This window comes from Pantherophis guttatus, chromosome 4, assembly GCF_059756535.1.
Source record: "Pantherophis guttatus breed Tessera chromosome 4, ASM5975653v1, whole genome shotgun sequence".
Classification (NCBI taxonomy): Eukaryota; Metazoa; Chordata; class Lepidosauria; order Squamata; family Colubridae; genus Pantherophis; species Pantherophis guttatus.
This window is the reverse complement of record NC_142066.1, coordinates 107,753,529-107,771,073: the sequence shown is the minus strand read 5'-3', so window position 1 is coordinate 107,771,073 and position 17,545 is coordinate 107,753,529. Positions and strand designations below refer to the sequence as shown.

At 41.2% G+C, this 17,545-nt stretch overlaps 1 protein-coding gene across 3 annotated transcripts in view; it reads left to right on the top strand.

The window, feature by feature from the left end:
- The window catches only part of RBMS3 (RNA binding motif single stranded interacting protein 3), a 937,042-nt gene that overhangs the window by 213,837 nt on the left and 705,660 nt on the right, over positions 1-17,545 (top strand). For all 3 annotated transcript variants that reach the window (XR_004588862.3, XM_060685802.2, XM_034404015.2), the window contains exon 2: positions 12,679-12,848. Coding sequence is in view for 2 of the 3 variants with exons in the window: in XM_060685802.2 (XP_060541785.1) it covers positions 12,679-12,848 (170 nt within the window). In the remaining variant the exon portion in view is untranslated. The remainder of the gene's footprint in view (positions 1-12,678; positions 12,849-17,545) is intronic.

The following is a 17,545-nucleotide window of genomic DNA, read 5'->3' as shown; positions in this document are numbered from 1 at the left end:
TGTTGGCCATCTTTGCTGGTTCAGCTTCCTCCCCCCTGGGGAAGGGGTTCTTTGTCGGGCTGTGGGGAGGCTAATTGGAGCCGCTTCCCTCTCTGCTGTTTCTGTCGCCTTTGGTTTTAAACGGCAAGAAATTTTCCCTCAGCACTTGCGGCGGCCATTTTGCTTTGGCTTCGAGCCGCCCCTGACTTTGATCCTTTGCTTCGGCTGTGACTGGAGCTAGCCTTTGTCTGTTTGCTTATCTGGGAGGTCTTCTGCGGTCAGGAGTTATTCAATTTGCTGCTGCTTAACCTTGTGAGCTCCGGACAACGGCCTGCTTCATCTGCCGCCTCCCTGATGCTTGCCAGCCCTGTTAGCCGGCGCGAAGCTTTGCGCTCTCCCTCCTGTCAGCTGGGATTAATTGGTCAACTAGGACTCGATTCGCTTGCCTGCCTCTCCTAGCCGGCTCCTTCATTTCCCGCTAGTTCACGTTGGACAGTCCTCGCTGGGATTTTGGCCGTCTGCCATTTTGTTACTGGATTGTTATTGCGGTGGCCATTTTGAGACTCCAAGAAGTTTTGTCTCTCCATTGGGATTGTGGAGTGTCTGTGCTCCCTCTAAAATATCAAGGGCTCAATTGTAGTATTTCTCCCTCTCTCGATTGACTTACAATTCTGGTTGTGGAGCTTTTACGCCCCCCATTGCTAATTAGCAGAGCTCTGGCGGAGTTTTCTCACACACTCCCCGGGAATTTCTTAATTACGGGTTAGTGGAGTTCTTACGCTCCCTCCTCTACTCCAGCGCTGTATTGTGTGTTTCTACGCTCCAGTTGCTGCACTTGCTACACCATCAGTTTACCTGGTGGAGCTCTATTGTGCCTGTTCAAGACCTTGACTTGCAGTTATGCCTAAAGCCCTGGCAAAATCTAAACATGGCCGTTTGGCCAGTACTGTTGCCTTTGTCCAGTAAGATTCTGCCTCTCACAGACCGCAGGAAACAGTGGCATCAAAGAAATTGTTACCATCGTCTGACCCTGCGCGGTCTCGCCAGGAGGGCCATAAACATGGAGTACCTTCGAAATCTGAGAGGCGAAGGGACAAGGTCTTAACAAAGCTCTGCGAAAAGGTGAGCACTGATATTGTGGCAAAAGGTGCTGTGTCCACTTCTGTGCCTAACAACCTTCTCCTGAGGCTGTTCCTAGGCCCAATACGCCTGATCACTTGTCCCTACGAGATTGTCCAGTGACTATTTCAACTTCTGCCTTGTGGGGTTCTCCTGATCCTAGTCCTCAGCCTGTGTCTGTTCCGGAAGTTATACAACCGGCCGCCTCTGTACCTACTACCTCGTCTCCTGTAACGGCGATTCCCTGTCAATTGCTCCCTGAGCAACTTCAACTTCTTATCGAAAACGCAGTGCAGAAATCCTTAGCTGCGAGGGAGCAATCACATAACCGCCCTGAATCTGTGCAGTCAATTTCTTCTGTTTCTCCTGAGCGAAGGGCCTCTGAGGACTCTCAATCCCGGGCCCCTGATTCTCCTACTTGTTCTCACTCGAGTCAACCTTCAGTTTTGACAGATGTGGACTATTGTGACTCGGCTCTGTCTGACAATGAGAACTTACCACAAGAGCAACCGGCCTTTACAGAGCTATTTCCACAGTCTTTATTTACGTCCTTACTATTTAAGGCTGTCAACACTGCTCGTTTGTCCTCGCCGGCTGTGGATCCAGTTCCACCTTCTGAGGCATTGGATCCCATGTTCATAGAGCCTCCTTAGGCCTATTACTTCTATCCCGACTCCTCCTCTGTTTGTTGGTGTGGTGAAGCGACAGTGGTCTTCCCCAGGTGCGGCTCCTTCACCCTCGTCAAATGATCGCAAGAACTTTCACATCTCTGCTGAACTAGATTCTCTTCTTCAGGTGCCGTTGGTTGATGCTCCTAACGCCACTCTATTGCCCAACGCCAACGTTCCGGGTGATCCTGATGAGAGTCTTCGGCTGGAGGAACGTCGCTCGGATTTAGTTCTCCAGCGGGCTCATCAGAATTCTGCCTGGGCTATCAGAGCGGCCACTACAGCATCGTTTTTTAACCGTTCCACCTTGCTTTGGCTGCACCAACTTCAGGAGAAGCTGCCTCCGGAGGACACATGGGTCAGACAGGACTTGAATAAAATTGTCGCAGCCTTACAGTTTTCGGCGGACTCCACACTGAATGCTGCTCGCTTCGCTTCCAGAGTGTTGGCCTCCACGGTCTCTGCCCGATGCCTTGTCTGGCTTCGCCACTGGCAGGCCGACGCCTGCCATAAGTGGCGTCTGGCCTCAGTCCCTTTCGGGGGGTCCTGCCTATTTGGTGATGCCTTAGAACCTTACCTCACGGAGACCAGGGATAAGAAGAAGATTTTGGCACCTGTATTTCGAAGGGGAGACTCCCGATTTGCCCCGTATGCCCCTCGATCAAATTTCCGAGGTGCTGATGGTTTGGGATCGGCTCCCTTCTCTTCCCCTAGGCCTTATAGTAGTTTCAACAGGCAGCGGGGATCTCAAGATAGGCCCTCCCGGGGAAAGCCCTTTATGGTGGCAGATTAGCCATCTTTGTTGCCGCTTGGGAGAATTCTACTTCCAATAAGTGGGTCCTGGCTACCTTAAGATCAGGGTTGGCCATAGAATTTCTTTCCCCTCCCCCGAGCACCTTTGTTTGCTGTCCGCTTTCTTGTAACCCCGAAAAGAGGGCGCGTATGGACGCTGCAGTACAGCATCTCCTTTCCATTAGGGCTATCCAACCTGTTCCTCCCAATCAAGTCGGGTCGGGTTTCTATTCCCGGGTTTTTCTAGTCCCTAAGTCCTTGGGGGGGGGAGACCCATTCTGGACCTAAAACGGTTAAATTGGTATGTCGTATACTGTAAATTTAAGATGCAGTCGTTGAAATCTATCCTTGACGGTGTTAGGAGGGGCGATCTCCTTTCTTCTATCGACCTAACTGAGGCTTACTTGCATATCCCCATCCTCCCTTCCCATAGAAGGTACCTGAGATTTTGTTACAGGGGAGTTCACTATCAATACAGGGCCTTGCCCTTTGGGCTTTCGTCTGCCCCCTGTACATTTACCAAACTGTTGGCAGCTTTGGCTGCTTCCCTCAGGGTTCAGTCCATTAGACTCCTTTGTTACCTGGACGACATTCTGGTGGTGTCCTCTTCCACTCACCAGGCTGTACAAGATGTTAAACTCACTCTAGAGACATTGGCCTCCTATGGGTTTTCTGTGAATCTGGAAAAGAGCAATCTTGCTCCCTCCACCTCTCTAGTTCATTTAGGGGCCCTTATTGATTCGGTTCAGGGTAGGGTGTTTCTCTCCCCTGATCGCCAGGAGAATCTGCGACACTTGGTGTCGCGGATTGAGGGAGGTCGGTCTAGTTCTCCTTATGTTCTTTCTCAGCTCTTGGGGAAGATGATTTCGGCCATTGCCATTGTTCCCTGGGCTCAGCTCCACGCCTGGGAGCTTCAATGGTTTCTCTTATCTTTACAGAAGTCGGGCAGAGGGACTTCAACCAGACTGGTCCCTGTTCCCTCCTCAGTCCTCAGATCCCTCCGGTGGTGGCGGTCCCCAGCAATATTGGCGGGCTGTCTCTTTCTAGAACCCCAATGGGTGTGGTAACCTCTGACCCCAGTCTCCGGGGATGGGGTGCCCATTGCCAAGGTCAACTGGCCCAAGGAACGTGGAGCGACTTGGAGGCTCGTCGTCCGATCAACTGGTTGGAGTTGCAAGCTGTCTTCCTGGCCCTCAGAGCCATCTAGTCTCCGGGACTCATGTTCTTGTGCTGACAGACAATGTGATGGCCAAGGCACATTTGAACAAGTTAGGGGGCACCAGGTCCAAGTCCCTCTTGTCTCTGACCATGAAACTGGGTCTCTGGGCGGAACGCTGTCACGAATCGCTCCGGACGGAGCCCATATCCAGGGTCGCCAATACTCAAGCAGATTGGCTGAGCTGTCAAGCAGTGGACAATGCAGAATAGCGTCTTCATCCCAGGATTTTTCAGGTCCTGGTTCATCGGTTCGGAGCTCCAGTCGTGGACCTGTTCGCAACTCAAGCCAATGCTCAGCTGCCCCGTTTCTTTGCCCGGTTTCCGGAGCCTCAGGCGGAAGCCATCGACGCACTTCGGGCTCCATCGCCAGACGGCCTGTTGTACGCTTTTCCCCTGACTTCCTTACTGCCCAAGGTCATCCGCCGGATTCTGGACGAACGGGCAGAGGTGATTCTCTTGGCTCCTCATTGGCCACGCAGAGCATGGTTTGCGGACTTGGTCTCCCTCTCTGTCGCTCCCTCCTGGCGCATCCCTCTTGACGCGGACGCGCTGATGCAAGGGGCGTTGAGCCATCCGGACCTTCCTTGGCTCAGTCTGACTGCCTGGAGGTTGAGCGGCTCACCCTAACAAGTGCTCATGTTCCGGGGGATGTGATTAAGATGATCCAGGTGTCAAGATGTCTCTCCACAGACCGGATCTGTTCTGCGACTTGGCGGTCTTTCTGCTCATGGTGTAACCGGGCTGGGGTGAACGTTTTCCAACCTTCTATTGTGGACATTCTTGTCTTTCTCCAGTGAGGTCTCTCCGACGGCCTTGCACCCAACACGTTGCGTCGCCAGGTAGCCGCCATCTCTTCTGTACTTACCTGCGGTTCACTGTCATCGTTGGCCCAACATTCTCTGATTAGACCATTTCTGCGGGGCGCCATGAACGTGTCTCCCCCAGTTCTGCATCGTTACCCTACCTGGGACCTTCCGTTGGTTCTCGAATCTTTCATGGGTCCTCCGTATGAACTGTTGAGGACGTCCTCTCTCCGGTTGGTGTCTTGTAAAGTCGCTTTTTTTGGTGGCTGTGACCTCGGCTCGCCGCATTTCGGAGGTGGCGGCCTTGTCCATCCGAACCGATTTCTGTGTGTTTCACCCAGACCGGGTTGTCCTCCGCTTGGATCCTACCTTCGTCCTGAAGGTCAACTCTGTCTTCCATCGCTCACAGGAACTTATTCTACCAAATTTCTGCCCTCATCCATCTCATCCCCGTGAGCGCCGTTGGCACACCCTGGACGTCAGACGGGCGTTACGGATTTACATCAAGCAGACTGCGGATATCCGTCGGTCGGAAGAGTTATTTGTCTCCTTCCTTCCCGTCTCTTTGGGCCTCAAGGTGTCGTCTTCTACCATTGGCCGCTGGATTCAACAGACCATCGCCTCAGCTTATGACTTCCGTTCTCTGCTGCGACCTTCCCAAGTGACGGCTCATTCCACACGCAGTGCGGCCACATCGGCGGCCTGGGCTACTCAAGCTCCGTTGTTGGAGATTTGCAGAGCAGCTACCTGGACCTCGCCTGCACCGTTCATTCAGCACTATAAACTGGACACGTTTGCCTCGGCTGAAGCCGCGTTTGGTCGTCCGGTGTTACAACAGGTTGTCGCCAGTGATGTTGGTTCGGACCAGCCTGGCCCCTCCCAGACTTTGGGACAGTGAACTGGGGTATGTCCCACACTGGCTTCTGTCTCCACCAACAATGGAGAAGGGGCGTTGGTCCTACCTGAGACGCTCCTTCTCGTTGTGTGGAGACAGCAGCCAGATCCTCCCTTGTCGGTCTGGTCCTTTGTTGTGTTATTTCTTGGGTTTCTTCTTTCCTGCCTACCCACACGCCGAGTCGGCCTTATAGTCCTTCGCCAAAAGCTGGACCTGCCCAGCAACAAGGGTGGGCTTTAATGTTATTGGCTGACTCAGTCCTTCAGCTGATTGGGCGAACTACCCACACTGGCTGCTGTCTCCACACAACGAGAAGGAGCGTCTCAGGTAGGACCAACGCCCCATTTCATTGAAATTTATGGACACATGGACACAGCACTATCATTTTCTTGGGCTGGGTATGAAATGGTTTTGCCATTGATTTACTCTGAGCTCTTCTCTTCTCTTCTCTTCTCTTCTCTTCTCTTCTCTTCTCTCCTCTCCTCTCCTCTCCTCTCCTCTCCTCTCCTCTCCTCTCCCCTCCCCTCCCCTCCCCTCCCCTCCCCTCCCCTCCTCTCCTCTCCTCCAACTTGGAATTTCCTGGTGGATTCTTCTTTGAATCCTGTTTCATTCTTCCACAAATATAACATTGTATGTATTAGGAAAAAGGATACCAAAATTACATAAATCATTTTTTTAAAATTACAATCTGATTATGTGATGGCTTGAGAAGATACGATGAAAAATGAGACAGCTATGTTGACAAAGTTCAAATAATTTTTCTCCTTAAGAAAGGAAAACTTCTATGGAAACATTGGGAGGACACCAATAACCATAATCTGTTTCCCTTCAGATACTAATCAATATAACCAATACAATTCCTGTTAGGTATTCAATTGGAGAATTTTCTTACACACACACACACAGAGAGAGAGAGAGACAGACAGACAGACAGACAGACAGACTTCATTTGAATTCATTTTATAATTCAAGGCATAGCAGAAGTTCAAGGTTCAACATCTTGTTAACTTTGGTGGTCACCGAACTCTTCTATGTATATCAGAAAATGGAGGATTGTTTATCCTCAAGTAAATAATCTCTTTTAATGCCAGCTTTTACAATATAATTTCCTCTATTTTTAGAGAAGTTCACTAAAACTATTATTTATATTATGTAGGTAATTAGTCAGTATCCAGCTGGATCATATAGTTCTGCTGCTTAACAGTCAAGGCCAAAAAATCCTAGCAAATAAACTCTGCAGTTACTCATTTATTTATTTATTTTGTTTTTAGACAAACAAACATTTAATAAATCAGTCATTCCTTCCATGTGACATCTCGGTATTGTCTCCAAAAATGTTTCATTTTGTTACTTCTTCTATCTTCATTCTCGCCAAGTCCATTATAACAATTCATCATTAACACACTATTCTAATTATAGCATTTTCATATATAGCTATTAATTTACTTATTTGTAACTCTTTTCTAACTAATGGTAAAATTGGTTCCATATCTTAAAGTATTTTGAATCCTCTCTTTCTTTAATCATCAAAGTTAATCTATTCATTTCTGCACAGTCTAAAAATTTTTTCATTACTTCTCCTTTCAAAGGTATTTTCTCTGCTTTCCGATTTTGTGCATAAACAATCCTTGTAGCTGTTATTACATGTATAATCAAATAAATATTTTCTTTACTAATTTTCTCTGGGAGGATGCCCAGTAGGAACAGCTCTGGTTTTAAATCAATATGTTGTTGTATCATTTCTTCCAACCATATCTTAATTTTGTTTCAATAATTTTTAGCTTCTGAGCATGTCCACCGATATAATATGAATCTGTTAACTGGTGACATTTCCAACATTTAGCTGATTTATCTTTAAACATTTTTGCCAGTTTCTCAGGGGGCATATGCCAGCTGTAAAATATTTTATATTGATTTTCCTTGTATGCAGTGGACATTGTTAGTTTATAATTTCTTTCTCATAACTGTTGCCATTCATCTAAATCAACTGAAAATCTAAAATTCTTTGCCCAGGCTATCATAGTATCCTTTACTTGCTCCTTCTCCAATTCAATGCCAAGTAAAAAAAGTTTTTACTTGCAGTTACTCATTTCATCAGTGTCTGTTTCTCAATATCAGGAATGAGTAGTTCTTATCAGTGTATAGGTCACTGGGCAAATTTCAGCGTTTCTGGCCGTAAGGACACCTCCCCATGCATTATAAAATCTTATCTTACTCTTTTATTGAAAGATAGAAAACTAAATGGCTGGTATTTGGAATGTATCCAATTGAAGGCAAAGGACATTTTTTCAAAACTGTATTTTCCAGAAATGAATAGTGCTTTGTGTACAAGGATTATTCATTCTTATTTTTACTGAAATATTTACTTTCTAACAATTTTTGGCTGAAGTTAGAGCGCTAGTAAATATTGCATTTAAAAACTTATATAGAATATTTTCAAGTGCTGGATACCATTTTGTTTTCTTGAACAATGGTATGGATTTCAAAATGTAATTTAAAAAAACCATCCCAAATCTAAAAATGAAAACAAAATGCCCACATTACAAATGTATTTTTGGAAGAGATCAACATTTCAAAATCTCAGAGTTTGGCAATGGGTTTCAGGCCAAATAATATTTTGTAATTTTGTGGTTCTCTGGATGTAAACTGAACAGATCCTGCTTTCCTTGCTCAGTGTTATACATACAGTTTTATGTAAGAATCAACATGTATTAAGATTGTGTGGACATAAATATTTATGAATATGAGTAAATGTAAAAGTTCTAATGTATGGACACTGATTCTTAGTACTCAAAGCCACTTTAGCATTGTTTAGAATATATTTACAATACATTTTCATATGTTGGAACCATGATTGTCATTCAGGGATGAATGTGATTGGAAAAAGTGTAATATGCCAAAAAGATAAATGTTTTAAATCAGAGTGTTACATAACAACTGTAATGAAATATGGAGGGGAAACAGGGCAGCTTTTGCTTGCAATTGCAGCACACTATATTATTTTTGCATCAGAGCTGACATTTTTCGGCATTGATAAAACATTCATATTATATAAGAAAAATAAAAATGTATCATTATTTCTAATTATTTGCTGTTTTATTTTATAAATAGTAATGAAAAAGTATATCATCTGTAGCCAGATAAAAATCTATCACTTTATTTTCCTTATCTTTAAGCATCTAGGGCAGTGATGGCTAACCTTTTTGCCGTCGCGTGCCAAAAGCAGGGAGAGCCTGGGGGGGGGGGTCGCAGGTGCGTGTGCCCATATCCATAATTCAATGCGCCCCGTCCTCCCGCGCATGTGCATGTGACCCCCACACACACACACTTCCCCCTGCTTTTGGCACGTGATGGTACGGTGGGCCCGGTAGGCCAGTTTTTCCCACTCCCCAGGCTCCAGAGGCTTTCTAGGAGCCTAGGGAGAGCAAAAACAGCCTTCCTCATCCCCCCGGAGGCCTCTCGGAGGCCGGAAACAGCCAGTTTCCTGACTTCTGGTGGCACCGGAAGGCCTGAAAATCAGTTGGCCGGTGCATGCATGCGCGCTGGAGCTGACCTAGGGCAACACTCGCGTGCCCACCAATATGGCTCCATGTGCCACCTGTGGCACCCGTGCCATAAGTTCGCCATCACGGATCTAGGGTTTTGAGTGTGCATTTATATTTTACTCAAAGATGAAACCAACTATTATTCATTAAATGAACCGAATTAAAGAATCACTCAGAATAATTTGATAAACATTTCATTTTATGTGTTTTTTCTTAATAGTGAGGGCTAAGAGTTGAACATATAATTTGTTTTGATTTTCTGGAAAAAAAGTTAAGAGCCAATGTGATATAGTGGTTTAGGTGCTGAATTAAGAGTAGGGAGACTCCAGTTTTAATACTTCCTTAGTTATAACAGCTATCTGAATGACCTTGGGCCAATCATTTCTCTTAGCCTTAATCAGCATCAGGCTTGACAATAAGTGTGCGTCTGTCTGTCTGTCTGTCTGTCTGTCTGTCTGTCTGTCTGTCTATCTGTCTGTCTGATGCATTGAGATAATACAAAATGAATGGACCCTACAGCTAAGTGGATCAGATGCCTAGAACAGCAAAAATACTAGTTCTTTTGGAATATATGGTAATGATATCAGATCTTCTATACTGCCTTGAGAAGAAATATGTTAAATCACACATTTCTTAAATGCAAGATATATTATAGTAGAAGAAATTAGTTTAAAAAAGATTTCTATGGTTTGTAAAAATAGAAAACTAACAAATTGAATGCATTATTTTTGAGTCTTTTAAGTGTGGTGGCAGGAGTTGCTTCTAGAATAATATGGATCATGCAGTGTCAATTCTTACTTTTATTGCTTGTTTAAAATGGCTTGAGAACATCAGACAGAAGCAGGAGCCTTTTATAAATTTATAATTAATATGTGTCCTTCTTTATTTTTCGGTTAAGGGGGAACAATTTTCCACAACCTGATTGCTTTATAGAATATATATTATAATTTCCATGCATTAATAGAATTCAAAGTACTCTACAGAGGGTTAAAAGAAATTGAATGATAACATCTATTGACGTATTAGTTGAAATCTTATTGTTACTAGAAATCTTACTGTTAATAGAGATACAACTAAACCATGTGATAAAAAAGATCAATACAGGGCTGCCCTGTGTCTCCTCTTCTGTTTATTTTAGTTTTGGAAATTTTGAATAGAGACGTAAAACAGGATGAAATTATTTGAGAATAAACACTTAAAAAGAGACAAGTTAAGAATTTTTGTAGATGATTTGGTGCTGCTTTTGGAAGACCCATTCGAGGGAAGTGAACTATTAATGGGGAAACTAAAAAAAAATTGGTGCACTTGCAGGTTTCAAGTTTAATCAATGATGTTAACACAAAAAATATGAAAGTACAAGATTAAACAGAATTGGTGAATAAAAGAAATTTTAAGATTGACAAGTAGGTATTAGAATGACAAACAGGGATTTTATCTTGTTTCAAAGTAATTATGTGAAGATACAGAATAAAGTTAAAAAGGATATGTGAAGACAGGAAAAATTACTATTGTTATTTTTGGGCTGAATTTTTGTGATTAAGATGAATACTTAACCCAAGATGCTATTTTTGTTTAAGAGACTATCAGTTTTGACAGCTAATATGCCAATTAAACAATGGCAAAAAGATATATCTAAGTTTGTGTGCATTAGTTAAATGTAAGGTGTTACAAGATGCAAAAGAAAGAGGATTATGTTTACTTGATTTGAAATTATATTTTTAAACTTGTATTTAATTTGGGTGAAAGACTGATGTTTTTGAGAAATAGAAGATTTTTGCAGATAGAAGCCATGATTTGAAATTTTGGTTGCATGATATTTATGATATGACAACACTGAAATTAATATAGATTTTAAAAATCATTTTATTAGATCTATCATATTGAGGATATGGAATATGTATAAGCCAAGGTCAGCACATGTAGGCTATCTCCTCTGGGACTCAAACCTGGCTACCATGCATGCAATGGCAAAATTCTGTGCTGCTGCAATGACCACAAGGAAAAAGAATCATTTGGTTACAGAAACAATGATGCCTACTTCCACCAATTTTTTGTAGATATCTCTTGATGTAACCCAGAAGAAGAGATTAATTTACATCTATATTTACAATTCCTATAAAGAAAATCAGAAGCTATTTCTTTATATTTCCTTTCTTTTTTCCTGCATTCTGGCTTTGTCCTTTCTTTTCTTCTTTCTTTCTGCAAGATAACATAAATAACATGATTAACAATAAAATAAAATAAAATTAGCAGAAAGGAATTTCATATTGTAAATTTACCTATTCTTTAAAAGCCTAAAAAAATGTAAAAGCCTGGAGTAAAAAAAAAAAAAAGTACTATGGAAAAATCAGACTTTTTTCTCTGGGATGGTCATTCTAAAATCAAGGGGCTATTACTAAAAAGACTAACACTTGGAATTTTCCCATTGTACTTAAGGATGGAAGCAGGCTACCTAAAAACTATATGGTATGGAAACATGCAAGAAGAGGTCTTTCTGTCAACATTGTAAAAAAAACCAGACCAAGAAACTAATGTCATATAGACTGAAAGCCACTTTTATTGGAACATTTATGGTAACAGTATCTTGCAAGTTTGAATGTGCTGTTCTCTTACTTATTTTATCTTCCTGTGAGCTATGGAGGAACTTCTCTGAAATGTTTCTATCAAATTAGATTCTTTGGATTTAAGAACTCTGCTTGTCTGATTGTTGCTTTTTCTTCCTATTCTTTAAGGCCATTCCCTTTACCCTTCTTCAGAAATTGTGCTTCTACACCTTGAAAGACTTTATAGATTAATACCAAAACATGAACTGGGACTAAAATATAACTTGAGTCTTTTTTTAACCAAATACAAATATGCATGCAGCCATTTAAGTTACAATCAAGGTCATGTCAACATATTATTTTGTAGTCTGATGAAAATGTAATATATAGGTAGTCCTTGATTTACAACAATTCATTTGGGTACAACGCCATTGAAAAAAATTACTTATGACCATTTTTCAGACCTATGATTGTTGCAGTATCCCCATCACATGTCAAAATTCATACAGTTGACAATGTATTTATGATGGTTGCAGTGTTCCAGGATCATATGATCATTTTTTGCTACCTTCTGACAAGCAAAGTCAACGGGGAGGCCAAATTTTCTTAACACTGTATTACTAACTTAACACCTGCAGTGGTTTATTTACCAAGTGTGGTACGAAAGTTCATAAAATGGACAAAATTCACTTAACAACTATCTTGCTTAGGAACAAAAATGTTGGGCTAAGTTGTGGGATGAAGTCATTTCATTACTTATGATAGATTGTACACTATCTGGGGGCTCTGCACTTTATGTGCCATTTGAAAGACTTGGATATAAACTCAAAAAACCCGCCATAATTACCAACAAATCATCATTTTGTTGTATGTGTCTGTGGAAAGGATAGATTAATAAGCAGCATATTTATTAATTGTGTTTAATCCAATGTAAATTTTATTACTTTTAAATTGCATCCAATTTAATTGCTATATTTGCATGCCAGATTTTAAGGAGAATATCTGCATGCCAAACAAATCTGAAAAAAAATATGTATCCCTGGCTTACGTACAGTCCAGGGTTACTATAGAGAAACTGATTGTATCTTTTTTCCAATATTCCTCTCTTGTTTTCAGCATTCCTATGCACCAGCTCCCCATCCCATGGCTCCTCTCAGCCCCAGCACTAACAGTAGCAACAACAATAGCAACAACAGCAGTGGTGAACAGTTGAGTAAAACCAACCTGTACATCCGAGGCCTTCCTCCCGGCACCACTGATCAGGACCTAATCAAACTGTGCCAGCCGTAAGTAAAATTACTTGTTCTGTCTTCCCACTGGGAATCACATGTGCAAGGACAGATGGTCCCCAACAACTTTGGACCTTGAACAGGAAGTTTTATTTATCTGCAGATGAAGTAATTAAGTGTGTGGCTTGCCTTTGGATAACATCTGATAAAAACTTGCATCTTGATCTTGAGGGTGATAGAAACTTCCTGATAACCTCTGCTGGACAAAAAACATAATAGATATGCAGACTCTTTGGGAAAATGTTAAAATGTTCACTTGATGCTGGATAAAGTATGTACTAGTGGTTGCTGGGGAAATTTTCTGTAGTGGAAAAGAGAACAGATATAGAAAGACAACAGACATGTATCCCAACATAGCTATTACAGGAGGATCTTTTTGGGTGAGATCTAATGCCCTTGTCCCTTGAAAATCTTAACCCTTCCAAATTAGCAAACAGTATCAAAATCAAATATCTGGATAAATGTTGCTTTGAATCTTCTTGTTGGAGTAAAATTAAAGAAGTTAAATATATTATTCTTTTATTTCTACATGTCTCTCGGCTTCCATGTTCTATTAACAGTATTCCTGTCATCACGAGTTCGTAATGTTTAGTTTCAATTCAACTGCTTAGGACTGATGGGTTCATTTGGGTTTGGCATTTCTCTCCCACTCTTTCTTCTCAGCCACTTCAGAATTTTCCGGACAAGGATGGTCTTAAGTGTTAAATCTCACTTTATCTGATGCTGGGGAAATAGTTTTGCCTTGGGAAATCTGTAACACAAAAGGAGAACATATACACTAGCATATACACTAAACATGCACTGGACATATATCACATATTTAGATCCCTATCATTACAGTGGGTCCTTGGATTTTGGAACTTTCTCTTTCTGGCTGTATTTGCCGGATTGTTATTAAAAAGCCTCTCAGATAGGTAAATTATATATAGTATCTATAAGTAATTGCTACAATAAGAAGGCATGTACTTCACAAACTCTTCTATTATTTTGTTTTAACTGTTTATAATTTAAAAAAATACTACCAATTCTGTGGAAGACCACTGTCACCAATTACAGTTATAGCCCAGCATTTTTTGGCTCGTTACATCCTTCTGTAGTTCTTTTTTGCCTTAGGCTTTGTGATATGTTTCCATATTTCTCTTTTGATTAGCACTAACCTTATACAGTTCTTCTGTTGCCAAGGATCTCTTCCCTGAATTCTTGGTTTTAAAATCTAATGTTTATTTTGCCCCTTTAGGTTTCCTTAACTTTCAGTTCAAGCTCACAAAGAATATGCATAATTGTATGTTATCAGAGTACATTACTCTGTGTTAGGAAGAAAGATGGGATAGTTGTTTTATTCTGTTTTCTATTCCTTTTTTAATGCTGTCACTTAATTGCAATCGTCATTTTTTAGGGAAGCATGGCCAGTAGTCCTGCTCTTTCCTTTGCATTCCCTAACTTTTCCCATATTGGAGCAGGGTGGTCTGAAGGGGATTTTGCAGTACATGTCTTCTTGTTGTAGACTTCTTGCCCAGAAAGTTACAGGCTTAAGTGGCAAGATGGGATGTAGAAGATGAGAAGACCCATCCCAGTCCTATTTAAAAGCTTGTATATTTTTCTTCTGTGATTTTAATCCATTTTAACAGTTGTGCATTGAATACAGGTAGTCTTCAATATACAACCATAATTCAGCCAGAATTATGATTGTAAGTCATTGCAGTTATAAGTCGAGGCATCATGTTACTATACTTGATTTTTCAACATTTTGTAAGGCAGTTGTAAAATGAAGGCCATTATTGTTAAGCAAATCCATTTCCCGTGATGGATGGGTTTTTTGGCTGGAAACTGAAAATAAACACCAACAAAAACATTGCAAATTGCACCCATGTGACTGCATGATGGCCCTAATGGTAAGCCAGATGCAAATTGCCCAAAATATGATCATGTGACTGTGGGGGAGGTATGTAACTTCAAAAACAGTAATAACTAAATTGGGGTAAATCTGAAGGGTCTGGTGATAAGTCAAGGACTATCCATATGAGAAATATTGATGTATTTAAAAACCTATATTTCATCATACATAGGGTCAGAAAAAAACTTCATTTACGTTTTAAGCATGCCAATAGCCATGTTTGCAATATATATATTTGTATTAATACAGATACTTGGGAAATTTGTTAATTAATTAATATTTTGAGCTCTTTCTTGGAATCAATGTTGATACCAGTGCGAGAGCACAGAATCTGTGAGATTTATTGCCTTTAGCCTTCAGATAATAGTGGGCCATATTCTCATATAGAGGCAATCTGGCTGCAAGAAGATTGATGAATGCTTGTTCACTGGGAAATGATTCTTTGGTTATCATCTGGATCAACCAGATTCCTCAGCAAGATCTCCTTAAGTTTCTAAGCCATAGTCTTGCTTTGTCATCTGCATTTAGAATAATCCTATAACCAAAAATAGACAAGAAATTGTTGGTAAAAATGCATTGTGTGAAGAAGTAATTATATGTTTCCTTTTGGAAGTAATTATAAGAAACCTATGGACGTATATGTTGTAGGTTTGCCTCCCTTCTTCCCCGAACCCATGTGTCCCGTATGTTGGGAGCATAACTCCAAGAAAACACTGATTTAGGTGGGTTTTTGGTATGAATGTGAACTTGATGTTGTTTAGCTTAACCTTGAAGATTTATGATACAACTCAAAAAGATGCTTTTCACTTGTGACAATCAGAGATTTGGAGACTGTGTGGCCAAATGTGCAACAAGTTTAAAAATGCAGTTACTTATACTAACAGAAACATTTAGGTTTGCAAGCCTAAGATTAATTTACTCCTGAGAAGAACATTAGTATAAAGCAAGATATGATTTCTATATAGGTTTTTGTTGAGTAACATGTTGCTTATGAAATGCACATGATTGTCAATGAACTTCATGGTCATTAGTGATTTCTTGTTGAACTCTAAAATGCCTGATTTCTATTAACAGTGTTAAGTTTCCTTAGCATCTTATTTAAGTTCTCTGTAAATCACTAAGTAACTATTCAAAAACATTTCTAAAAAGAATTGCCAGATGTTATTAAAGCAGTATCCTTAAAATAATCTGTGAAAGCAAAACATTTCTTATAGTTTTTCCATTTCTTCCAACCAAAGTGGCTTCCTTGTATCCACTCATTCTTGTCTCCCCAATGTGATATAGATCTAGAATAGGGTTGGCAGCCTACGGCTTTCAATCTAATTTCATGGCTCCTCAGCTTCATTTCAGAACCTCTCTGAATTCAAGAGCCAATTTGAACTATCTCTTTCCTTCCCTGAAGCCTGCTATTTGGGCAAGAGAAGGATGTCAAAAAGAAAACAAATGAGTGAAACACCCATTTAAAATCACAGAGATGGAAATACCACTCAGGTCATCAATTCAATTCCTGCTCAATGTTGGAATCAAATTAAGGCATCCCTGACTGATGGATGTCTAGCCTCTTCTTGAACAGATGTAATGAAGTGAAGCCTACCATACATCTGGGTAGAAAATTCTAATATTTAATTGAAATCTGTCTTGTGGTAATTTAAATCTATCATTCTACACCCTGTTTTTGGAAATGATGGGGAAAAGTCATGATTTTTTTCCTTGTGATACTTTTTCTTGTACTGTATCTAAAGAATGCTGTCATATCTTCTCTCAGTGTTCTCTTCCAAAATATGTCCAACTTTTTCAATCTCTCTTCACAAGTACTCTAATCAACCTTGTTGAACTTCTCTAAACGTGTTCTTTGAAATCCTCTCAAAGTGTAATATCTGAAAGGACACAATACTCAAGATGTGGGTTCTTATGGATGCCTTTTCCTACAACCCTGCCATCAATGCTACTTGTTGATAATTCCTGAGATGGCCCTTGGTGAAAATAATAAACATAATAATCAACCATTTTTGAAAATGTAGCTTGAAAAAGGGAGAAAGAAAGTGAAATATATGTTAATATGAAACCTCTTTTTGATGATATGGCTACATTCTTGACATTGAGTTTTGAAAGCTTCTTAGAATTGTTTACAACTTGTTTATGGGAAGAATTACTACTTATTTTAAATTTAATAAATATAAAGAAATACTGTTATATGAATCATCTGAAAATGACCATAGAACCTGGTGAGTGGTGATGGAGAGGATGATAAATTTTTAAAAAGATATAGTAGACAATATTTCTGCTTCCAATCCTTTTCTGTTATATAGGCCATGAACTGGAAGCAACAATAATAGAATTTTAATTGGTTTTCATTGATCTGTGAGTCTAGACCCGTGATGGCGAACCTATGGCACGCGTGCCACAGGTGGCAGGCGGAGCCATATTAGTGGGCATGCCAGCTCAGCTCTGGGGCGCATGCGCGTGTCAGCCAGCTGATTTTCGGGCCTTCTGGGCCCACCAGAAGTAGGGAAACAGGCTGTTTCCTGCCTCTGGAGGGCCGGGGGTGGGGGTGGGGAAGGCCCGTTTTTCTTTCTTACCTGGCCCCAGATCCTCTCTGTGTATCTGGGAACGGCGAAAACAGCCTTTCCCACTCCCTTGGAGGCCCTACGGAGGCTCAAAGGGTCCATTTCCCCACTCCCGGTGGGACAGGAAGTGACATTTTTTCCTGTCCCCAGCCTCCAGAGACTCCTAGAGAGGCTCCTACAGACTCCTAGAGAGGCTCCTAGAGACTCCTAGAGAGGTTCTGGAGGCTGGGGAC